Source organism: Cherax quadricarinatus, chromosome 22 (genome assembly GCF_038502225.1).
Source record: "Cherax quadricarinatus isolate ZL_2023a chromosome 22, ASM3850222v1, whole genome shotgun sequence".
Lineage (NCBI taxonomy): Eukaryota > Metazoa > Arthropoda > Malacostraca > Decapoda > Parastacidae > Cherax > Cherax quadricarinatus.
In genome coordinates this window covers 12,340,077-12,352,211 of record NC_091313.1, presented here as the reverse complement: position 1 = coordinate 12,352,211, position 12,135 = coordinate 12,340,077, and the positions used below count along the sequence as shown (strand labels likewise).

At 38.6% G+C, this 12,135-nt stretch overlaps 1 protein-coding gene across 1 annotated transcript in view; it reads left to right on the top strand.

The window, feature by feature from the left end:
* The window catches only part of LOC128689796 (chromosome transmission fidelity protein 8 homolog), a gene marked incomplete at its 5' end in the record, with an annotated part of 32,568 nt that extends 22,962 nt beyond the window's left edge, over positions 1-9,606 (top strand). The window contains 1 exon segment of the mRNA XM_070087491.1: positions 8,405-9,606. Coding sequence (XP_069943592.1) covers positions 8,405-8,668 — 264 coding nt within the window.
* Positions 9,607-12,135: the final 2,529 nt, after the last annotated feature.

Genomic DNA, 12,135 nt, shown 5'->3' with positions numbered 1-12,135 from the left:
AATTTCGTCAGTTTTCCATCATATTTCATATTTTTTGTTTTACTACCTTTAGAAAAAGATTCTCTACCATTTTATAAGAAAAAATACAGTGGACCCCTGGTTTTCGTCCTTAATCCATTCCAGAAGGTCGGTCGAAATCTGAAATGGACTACAACTGAAGTAATATTTCCCATAAGAAATAACATAAATCCACTTAATCTGTTCCAGACACGTAAAAATATTAACAAAAAATACATTTTATTGGAATTAACTATAGTTAAATATACAGAAAGCAATGAGAAATAAATATTTTTTTTTTTTATTATCACACTGGCCGATTCCCACCAAGGCAGGGTGGCCCGAAAAAGAAAAACTTTCACCATCATTCACTCCATCACTGTCTTGCCAGAAGGGTGCTTTACACTACAGTTTTTAAACTGCAACATTAACACCCCTCCTTCAGAGTGCAGGCACTGTACTTCCCATCTCCAGGACTCAAGTCCGGCCTGCCGGTTTCCCTGAATCCCTTCATAAATGTTACTTTGCTCACACTCCAACAGCACGTCAAGTATTAAAAACCATTTGTCTCCATTCACTCCTATCAAACACGCTCACGCATGCCTGCTGGAAGTCCAAGCCCCTCGCACACAAAACCTCCTTTACCCCCTCCCTCCAACCCTTCCTAGGCCGACCCCTACCCCGCCTTCCTTCCACTACAGACTGATACACTCTTGAAGTCATTCTGTTTCACTCCATTCTCTCTACATGTCCGAACCACCTCAACAACCCTTCCTCAGCCCTCTGGACAACAGTTTTGGTAATCCCGCACCTCCTCCTAACTTCCAAACTACGAATTCTCTGCATTATATTCACACCACACATTGCCCTCAGACATGACATCTCCACTGCCTCCAGCCTTCTCCTCGCTGCAACATTCATCACCCACGCTTCACACCCATATAAGAGCGTTGGTAAAACTATACTCTCATACATTCCCCTCTTTGCCTCCAAGGACAAAGTTCTTTGTCTCCACAGACTCCTAAGTGCACCACTCACTCTTTTTCCCTCATCAATTCTATGATTCACCTCATCTTTCATAGACCCATCCGCTGACACGTCCACTCCCAAATATCTGAATACGTTCACCTCCTCCATACTCTCTCCCTCCAATCTGATATTCAATCTTTCATCACCTAATCTTTTTGTTATCCTCATAACCTTACTCTTTCCTGTATTCACCTTTAATTTTCTTCTTTTGCACACCCTACCAAATTCATCCACCAATCTCTGCAACTTCTCTTCAGAATCTCCCAAGAGCACAGTGTCATCAGCAAAGAGCAGCTGTGACAACTCCCATTTTGTGTGTGATTCTTTATCTTTTAACTCCACGCCTCTTGCCAAGACCCTCGCATTTACTTCTCTTACAACCCCATCTATAAATATATTAAACAACCACGGTGACATCACACATCCTTGTCTAAGGAAAAAATTTCCCTCTTTCCTACATACTCTAACTTGAGCCTCACTATCCTCGTAAAAACTCTTCACTGCTTTCAGTAACCTACCTCCTACACCATACACTTGCAACATCTGCCACATTGCCCCCCTATCCACCCTGTCATACGCCTTTTCCAAATCCATAAATGCCACAAAGACCTCTTTAGCCTTATCTAAATACTGTTCACTTATATGTTTCACTGTAAACACCTGGTCCACACACCCCCTACCTTTCCTAAAGCCTCCTTGTTCATCTGCTATCCTATTCTCCGTCTTACTCTTAATTCTTTCAATTATAACTCTACCATACACCTTACCAGGTACACTCAACAGACTTATCCCCCTATAATTTTTGCACTCTCTTTTATCCCCTTTGCCTTTATACAAAGGAACTATGCATGCTCTCTGCCAATCCCTAGGTACCTTACCCTCTTCCATACATTTATTAAATAATTGCACCAACCACTCCAAAACTATATCCCCACCTGCTTTTAACATTTCTATCTTTATCCCATCAATCCCGGCTGCCTTACCCCCTTTCATTTTACCTACTGCCTCACGAACTTCCCCCACACTCACAACTGGCTCTTCCTCACTCCTACAAGATGTTATTCCTCCTTGCCCTATACACGAAATCACAGCTTCCCTATCTTCATCAACATTTAACAATTCCTCAAAATATTCCCTCCATCTTCCCAATACCTCTAACTCTCCATTTAATAACTCTCCTCTCCTATTTTTAACTGACAAATCCATTTGTTCTCTAGGCTTTCTTAACTTGTTAATCTCACTCCAAAACTTTTTCTTATTTTCAACAAAATTTGTTGATAACATCTCACCCACTCTCTCATTTGCTCTCTTTTTACATTGCTTCACCACTCTCTTAACTTCTCTCTTTTTCTCCATATACTCTTCCCTCCTTGCATCACTTCTACTTTGTAAAAACTTCTCATATGCTAACTTTTTCTCCCTTACTACTCTCTTTACATCATCATTCCACCAATCGCTCCTCTTCCCTCCTGCACCCACTTTCCTGTAACCACAAACTTCTGCTGAACACTCTAACACTACATTTTTAAACCTAGCCCATACCTCTTCGACCCCATTGCCTATGCTCTCATTAGCCCATCTATCCTCCAATAGCTGTTTATATCTTACCCTAACTGCCTCCTCTTTTAGTTTATAAACCTTCACCTCTCTCTTCCCTGATGCTTCTATTCTCCTTGTATCCCATCTACCTTTTACTCTCAGTGTAGCTACAACTAGAAAGTGATCTGATATATCTGTGGCCCCTCTATAAACATGTACATCCTGAAGTCTACTCAACAGTCTTTTATCTACCAATACATAATCCAACAAACTACTGTCATTTCGCCCTACATCATATCGTGTATACTTATTTATCCTCTTTTTCTTAAAATATGTATTACCTATAACTAAACCCCTTTCTATACAAAGTTCAATCAAAGGGCTCCCATTATCATTTACACCTGGCACCCCAAACTTACCTACCACACCCTCTCTAAAGGTTTCTCCTACTTTAGCATTCAGGTCCCCTACCACAATTACTCTCTCATTTGGTTCAAAGGCTCCTATACATTCACTTAACATCTCCCAAAATCTCTCTCTCTCCTCTGCATTTCTCTCTTCTCCAGGTGCATACACGCTTATTATGACCCACTTCTCGCATCCAACCTTTACTTTAATCCACATAATTCTTGAATTTACACATTCATATTCTCTTTTCTCCTTCCATAACTGATCATTTAACATTACTGCTACCCCTTCCTTTGCTCTAACTCTCTCAGATACTCCAGATTTAATCCCATTTATTTCCCCCCACTGAAACTCTCCTACCCCCTTCAGCTTTGTTTCGCTTAGGGCCAGGACATCCAACTTCTTTTCATTCATAACATCAGCAATCATCTGTTTCTTGTCATCCGCACTACATCCACGCACATTTAAGCAACCCAGTTTTATAAAGTTTTTCTTCTTCTCTTTTTTAGTAAATGTATACAGGAGAAGGGGTTACTAGCCCATTGCTCCCGGCATTTTAGTCGCCTCATACGACACGCATGGCTTACGGAGGAAAGATTCTTTTCCACTTCCCCATGGACAATAGAAAGAAATAAAAAAGAACAAGAGCTATTTAGAAAAAGGAGAAAAACCTAGATGTATGTATATATATATATATGCATGTGCGTGTCTGTGAAGTGTGACCAAAGTGTAAGTAGGAGTAGCAAGATATCCCTGTTATCTTAGCGTGTTTATGAGACAGAAAAAGAAAATAAATATAAAACACTAATTTTAATTGATAAATGAACATTTAAATCACTTTTATCTTTATTGAAGACTTGTTGGCATATTCTTTATGAGATCCGCATGCAACTGCCTTGCCTTTTCGCAAATTATCGCCTCCACAACACTATCTCCTGCTAACTGTTTTTGTTGATCCACACCAACAACAATTTCTCAACATCTTCAATTATTTGCCATCACTACCACCCTCTACCACCCTCTACCACCATCACTACCACCATCACTACCACCATCACTACCACCATCACTACCACCATCACTACCACCCTCTACCGCCATCACTACCACCCTCTACCGCCATCACTACCACCCTCTACCCCCATCACTACCACCCTCTACCACCATCACTTCCACCCTCTACCACGAATGTTTTGGATGAATGCACAGAGTATTGTTCACTGAACCAGTGACAGAAGCAGACTGAGTCACATATGTGTGAGCAGCTGCATCCCAGGCAGGTGGACGCATCTGTTACAGACAATTTCTGAGCAAAGGTACGAGACCCTAGGTAAAATTTCTCCCAAAACAGTGGTCGAAATCCGAATCGTACGATATCTGCACCGGATGAAATCCGGGGGTCCACTGTAACAAATTTGTTTTGAAAATTCTTGGACCCTGGTTGTCATTCTGAGATTTGGCCTCTGGACCCTTTATGGGTTAATCCACATAATCCTTGAATTTATATATTTATATTCCCTCTTCTCCTTCCATAACTGATCCTTCAACATTTTTGCTACCCCCTTCCTTATGTCTAACTCTCTCAGATACTCCTGACTTAATCCCATTTATTTCTCCAAACTGAAGCTCGCATATCCCCTTCAGCTATGTATTGCTTAGAGCTAGGACATCCAACTTCTTCTTATTCATAACATTAGCAATCATCTCTTTCTTATTGTTCACACTACATCCATGCACATTCAAGCATCCTAGTTTTATAAAGTTTTTCTTCTCTTTTTAGTATTTTCTACAGGAGAAGGGGTTACTTGTCCATTGCTCCTGGCATTTTAGTCGCCTCTTACAACACGCATGGCTTACGGAGGAAAGATTATTTTCCACTTCCCTGTGGAGAATAGAGGAAATAAAGAAGAACAAGAACTATTAAGAAAAAAGAAGAAACACCTAGATATGTGTATGTTTTTATATGCATGTGCATTCCTGTGTAGTGTGACCTAATTGTAAGTAGAAGTAGCAAGATATATCTGTTATTCAGTGTGTTTATGTGACAGAAAAAGGACACCAGCAATCCTACCATTATGTAAAACAGTTACAGGTTTCTGTTTCACACTCGCTTGGCAGAACGGTAATACCTCCCAGGGTGGTTGTTGTCCACCAGCCTACTATTATTTTTATTACTATTATTATTCCTAGTTATATTTTATTTTCTGAGAAATAGAGTAAATGTTTGTCTGATTATGAATTCAAAATATAAGGCAAATGTAATATAGGAGAGGCCTGGGGACATGAAAAATGAACATAGGGAATGTTTTTTTAGTGCCAGGAATGTCTGCATTGTTTATTTTAGACTCTATTTTTAACCCTTTGACTGTCACAACCCCAAATCCTGAGGTGTCTCCTGGTGTCGAAAAATTTTTGAAAAAAAAAAAATCTCATGAAGCGATAGAGAATCTTTTCCCGATGGTAATGACACCAAAACAACGAAATTTGATGGAAAACTTACAGAATTATGCTCTCGCAAAGTTAGCGACCTCGGCGATATTTACGAATCAGCGATTTCGCCCACTTTGAGCCCTATTTTCAGCTAATTCCATTGTTCCAGTCAACCAAACTCATAGCTATTTCTTTAGAATTCCATTTGTTCTATCGATTGAGTACAAGAAATTACCCATATACTGATTTCAACTACCCAGGTAGACCCAGTAACGTGGTCAGAAATTTGCAATTTGGCCAATTTCACGCAAATTAGAAAATATGCCAATTTCGAAATAGGGTCCAGAATGAACAATGTAGACATTCCTGGCTCTAAAATAACATTTTCTTTGTTCATCAGTCACATCTCCAGGCCCCCTCTGATATTACTCTTGCTTTCTATTTTGAATTTTTATTCAAACAAAAAATAGAAGATTTACTGTTATGCAGACTACTACAATATTGTAATAATTGTATAAATAATGTCAACCCATTCATGACTGCATATTAGAATGGCTAGTTGGACATTTATTGGACAATGACATCATTTGTTTACTATTGAACATCGGCAAAAATCAAACATTTCCCCTACTTTGAGCTCCATTTCAAGGTTCTTTTCATAGTAAAACCAATCAGAATCACCTCTATTTCTATAATAGGTTTTCTATTCTATCAAATGAGACCAAGAAAACGAGAATACAATCATAAATACTATACAAAAATAGACCACAAAGTCGGCATTTTAATCCAAAAACACGGTTGGAGCTTTTTTTCTCTCATTATGCACTGCGTACTGCACGATTTTTTTTTATATGGTGCACACTGACCACACAGACCCATTCTCTCACATGTTGGCCTACCAGCTTTCTCCTGCTTGATTTGAAGCCGCTAGAATTTTTGAGTATACAGTGGACCCTCGACCAACGATATTAATTCATTCCTGAGAGCTCATCGTTAATCAAAATTATCGTTAATCGAGTTAATTTTCCCCATAAGAAATAATGAAAATCAAATTAATCCGTGCAAGACACCCAAAAGTATTGAAAAAAAAAAAATTTTACCACATGAAATATTAATTTTAATACACACAAACTGAAGAAGACATGTACAATTACATGACACTTACCTTTATTGAAGATCTGGTGATGATTGATGGGATGGGAGGAGGGGAGACTATGGATGGTGTTAGTATTTAGAAGGGGAATCCCCTTCCATTAGGACTTGAGGTGTCAAGTCCTTTTCCGGGGTTACTTTTCTTCTTCTTTTAATGCCACTAGGACCAGCTTGAGAGTCACTGGACCTCTGTCGCACAGCATATCTGCCCCAAGAGGCCTGTACCTCCTGTTCCTTTATGACATTCCTAAAATGTTTCACAACATTGTCAGTGTCATAATTAAACACTTGTTCAGGTTTCAATTCTTCACTGTCTATGTACTCCTTGAATTCCTGCACATATTTTTCAGCTGCTTTTTGGTCCAAACTGGCAGCCTCACCATGCCTTATCACACTATGTATGCCACTACGATTCTTAAATCTCTCAAACCAACCTTTGCTGGCCTTAAATTCACTCACATCACCACTAGTTGCAGGCATTTTTCTAATTAAATCCTCATGCAACTTCCTAGCCTTTTCACATATGATCACTTGAGAGATGCTATCTCCTGCTATCTGTTTTTCATTTATCCACACCAATAACAGTCTCTCAACATCTATCACTTGCGATCTCAGTTTCGAAAACATAGTTGCACCTTTGGCAAGAACAGCTTCCTTGATTGCCGTTTTCTTGGCCACAATAGTAGTGATGGTTGATTGGGGTTTTGCGTACAACCTGGCCAGCTCGGAGACACACACTCCACTTTCATACTTAGCAATGATCTCTTTCTTCATATCCATAGTAATTCTCACCCTTTTTGATGTAGGGTTGGCACTAGAAGCTTTCTTGGGGCCCATGGTGACTTATTTTGCAGGCGCAATCACTAAAAATGCTGTGATAATATGAAATGTTCCGATTGTATGTTTGGATGGGACCGCGGTGGCTGGCTGGCTTGTAAACACTGGCCACAAGTGGACGCATCTCAGACGGAACGAATAGTGTTGGTCGAGTTTTTTAGCGCTAATTGAGGCAAAATTTTTGCGTTAAAATGTATCGCTAGCCGGATTTAACGTTAGACGATGCCATCGTTGGTCGAGGGTCCACTGTATATATGTCAAACACGATGGCTCGTAAGACGTATATATACGACTGAAACAGTCAAAGGGTTAAAATGGAAGTTTTTTCAGTTTTGTCATGTATGAGTTATAATCTTGTTAGTGGATAGCTGGGGAAATGGTGAATGTTTTTAGTGCGTAAAATGTTGATAGAATTGTCGTGCATTGTAAACTTTTATTTTATGTATATATTAATAGAGTGAGTGATGGTGAAAGTGTTTCTTCATTTTTGGGTCACCCTACCTCAGTGGGAGACAGCTGATGTGTTAAAAGAAAAAATTTCAATTGATATAAATATAATATGAATATGAATATGATATGAATATAAAAGAAACACTGTCTGTTTATAAATTCAAGTCTCTTCTTAAAAATCACTTACTCACCCACAACCAAATAAATACTGAATAATTGTATCTCATAAATGTTTAACCTGTGACCCAATCAAACTTTGTTATTTTTAGTTACATTATCTAACAGAATACTCCATTCTACTGAATGCACAGCAACACAGTAAATGACCATATGACCTGTCTTTGAAATACTCATTTTTGCTTAATTGTTAACTGTTTACAACAATGTTTACCACTGAATATATCTTTGCTTAGTTAATCTTAAGTTAATTTTAAGCCTGCCCATAATGCTCTGCATACAAGGGGCTTTGGCATGTTACACTTAACCACTGTATTTCCTTGTACTTCTATGTATCATGTTCAAATAAATAAATATTTTATTTATAATGAGTTCTTATCCACAGGGTACACCAATTCTAATCATTGGACATCATATCTTATATGGCAAAGTGCAAGATCTTGAAAAGCCACTTGCAGTTATGAGAAAGACTTGGGTTTCCAGCAATGACACCAGTGGTATGGATATTGATGAACTAGACAGTTTGCAAGATGGCCATAGACAGCAGTCTGTGGAGTACACTATCAAGGCAATTATTAGGAAAAAGCTTCTCTTTAAAACAAGGCCAAAACCAATCATAGCAAGTACTCAAAATGCAAATCAAAATTAATGTTATATTTCACACGTTCACTGTTTAATTTTATTATAAACAGATATTTTACACTTTCCTTTTACAGTACTGTATTATTATTTTCTTATTCATTTGAACATTGACTTTTTTTTTTAACCCTTTTGCTGGCTGTGTTGTACTACTACGTGATACTCAGCTCACTCAGATAAGCTGTAAGAGGTAAATTGGGTCTGGATATGAAAGAAAGGATCGATGTGTAAGTGTATACCTGGAGAGGATTTTGGAGATCAACTCCCCTGTGGCCCGGTCTGTGACTAGGCCTCCCGGTTGATCAGGGCCTGATCAACCAGGCTGTTACTGCTGGCCACACACAAACTGACATATGAACCACAGCCCTGCCGATTAAGTACCGACTTCAGGTGCCTGTCCAGCACATTCTTAAAGACAGCCACGGGTTTATTGGTATGCTGGGAGGCAGTTGAACAGTCTTGGACCCCAGACACTTATTGTGTTGTGTCTTAGCACACTTGTGGCACCCCTGCTTTTCAGTTTGGGGATGTTGCATCTCGTGCCCAGTCTTTTGTTTTCGTAAGGAGTGATTTTTGTATGCAAATTTGAAATAGTCCCTCTAGGATTTTCCAAGTGTATATTATCATGTATCTTTCTTGCCTGCATTCCAGGGACTACAAGTTAAGGGACTTTAACTGTTCTCAGTAATTTAGGGGCCTTATCGTTCTTATGAGCTCCGTGAAAATTCTCTGTACATTCTCCAGGTCTCCAATTTTGCCTGCCTTTAAAGGGGCCGTTTGTGTACAGCAATACTCTTTACCTGTCTAGACTTAAGTAGTCTTTAAGTATTAGGTTAAGTCTGCTTGAAATGCCTCAGCATGATAGTGGCTTTCATTTTTCCAGTCAAATTATGAAATGTAAACACATATTGTAACCTTAGTTTGGAAATAAAATTTTATTTTATTTCATTTATTATTTATTTCAGCCTAGAGAGAGAACAAGGAAGTTGAAGAGAATCATCATTGGCTTGGCATCCCTAGTTTTGAAAGTTCTCATTATTCATAGTATCATTTTCCTAGCAGATGTTTTAGATACATTGTTGTGATCTTTGAAAGGGAGATTCTCTGACAGTATCACTCCCAGGTGCTTCACATTAGTTTTTCATTCTATTGTGTGGTTGGAATTTGTTTTATGCTCTGATGCAGTTTTAATTTCCTTGAGTTTTCCATATTGGAGTAATTGAAATTTCTCTTCATTGAACTAACTTCATGTTTTCCTTAGGCCATTTAAAGATTTGGTTAATGTTCGCTTAGAGTCTTCCAGTGTCTTCAGTGGATAACAGTCATTCATCATGCACCATATAAAAAATCCTGCAGCACATAGAGCATAATGAGAAAAACTGTGACCGTGTTTTTGGTTTAAAACAGCATGTTTACAGTATATTTTCATGTGGTTTGTTTCGTTGTATTCTCAGTTTCTTGGTCTCATTTGATAGAATGGAAGATATACTACAGAAATAGAGATGATTTTGCTTGGTTTTACGACTGAAAATAGCTTGAAATTGAGCTCAAGTTAGCAGAAATGTTTGATTTTTGCTGATGTTCAAGAATGCACAGATCACATCACACGTCCAGTACACATCAACTGGTGGGTCTAATATGCATTCATGAATGCAGATATTATTTATACAGTGGAACCTCGGTTTTTGTCATTAATTTGTTTCAGAAAGGCTGACGAAAACTGAATTCGATGAAAACTGAAGCAATATTTCCCATAAGAACTAATGTAAATCTAATGAATCCTTTCCAGACACCCAGAAATATTAACAAAAAATACATTTTATAGAGAATAACTATAGTTTTACATACAGAAAATAATGAGAAATAAATATAAAGGACTAATGAAATGGATAAATAAACATTTAGCATCATTTTAACCTTTATTTAAGATTCTTGCTGGCGTATGGAAGATGCGAGGAGGGGAGAGGGAGGAGGAGAGGTTATTGGTTGGAAGGGGAGTCCTCCTCCAGAAGGACCTCAGGTATCAAGTCCTTATCTGGGGTTACTTCCCTGCTATGTTTTTTGCTGGCACTGGCTTCCCTGTCGCACAAAAAATGTGTCCAGAGAAGTCTGTTTCTGCCGTCTCTTTAAGATGGGACAAGGCATTGTCATTGCAACAGCTTTGTTAGGGTGATATTTCTCCACAGAACTTTGGAACTCACTCCACTTTGCACACATGTCCTTAATCACTGAAGAAGGCACTGATCATTGATGAGGATTTCCCTTACATTCTGGCAAGATCGACCACATGTACGCCACTTTCGTACTTTGCTATGAGTTCTTTCTTGAATTCTGTTTTGTTCCTCCCCTTCTTTATCAAAGGGCTGGCACTCAGAACTTTCTTTGGACCCATGATGGCGGTGGGTGAAGAAGTCATGCGTGTTTGAGCTCCATCAAAATTACATTCTTTCTGACGGTCCCAGAGGGCCAGAGTGCAGAAACTAGATGTGTGCAAAACTTAAAGTGCATATACTCATATAAACCTACATAAAGGAAATACCACTGATCACTGAAGAGAAAAAATATAGATTGTAGTGTCAAGTGTGGTGCCAAGCCTCAGAATAATGGCTGTTACTGGAGGGTGTCATACAGGAAATGTGTTTAGCAGTGAGCGAAGATTAGTGAGGGGAAATAAGAAAGATCAGGGATTAACACAAATTCAAAGAGCAGAAAAGCTAAGAAATGAAAAAGGACTTTTGTTAAAACCACAGGAAAATGTAAGATAGAGTTATTAGTAAAAGTGTAGGAGGAGTGCAGGTTGTGAACTAGGCATACAGGTGTTTCCACGCAGTGGTCATGTTGTTGTATAAGGAAGGATTGTTTCTCATCTCGTTATTAGTAATACAGTGGACCCTCGCCTTACGATATTAATCCGTTCCTGAGAGCTCATCGTAAGCCGAAATTATCGTAAGGCGAATTAATTTTCCCCATAAGAAATAATGGAAATCAAATTAATCTGTTCCTGACACCCCAAAATATGAAAAAAAAACTTTTACCATATGAAATATTAATTTTAATACACACAAACTGAAGAAGACATGCACAATTACTACTCTACTAAGAATAGAATACATGACACTTACCTTTATTGAAGATCTGGTGATGATTGATGGGATGGGAGGAGGGGAAAGTGTGGAAGTTATTATTGTTTAGAAGGGGAATCCCCTTCCATTAGGACTTGAGGTATCAAGTCTTTTTCTGGGGTTACTTCCCTTCTTCTTTTAATGGCACTAGGACCAGCCTAAATTCTAGTGCCCTCAAATCTAGTGAGAGAAAGCTGGTGGGCCTACATATGAAAGAATGGGTCTATGTGGTCAGTGTGCGCAGTATAAAAAAAATCCTGCAGCACACAGTACGTAATGAGAAAAAAAAAAACTTTGTGTTTTTGGATTAAAACAGCGACTTTGCACTGTATTTTCGTATGGCATTTATTGTTGT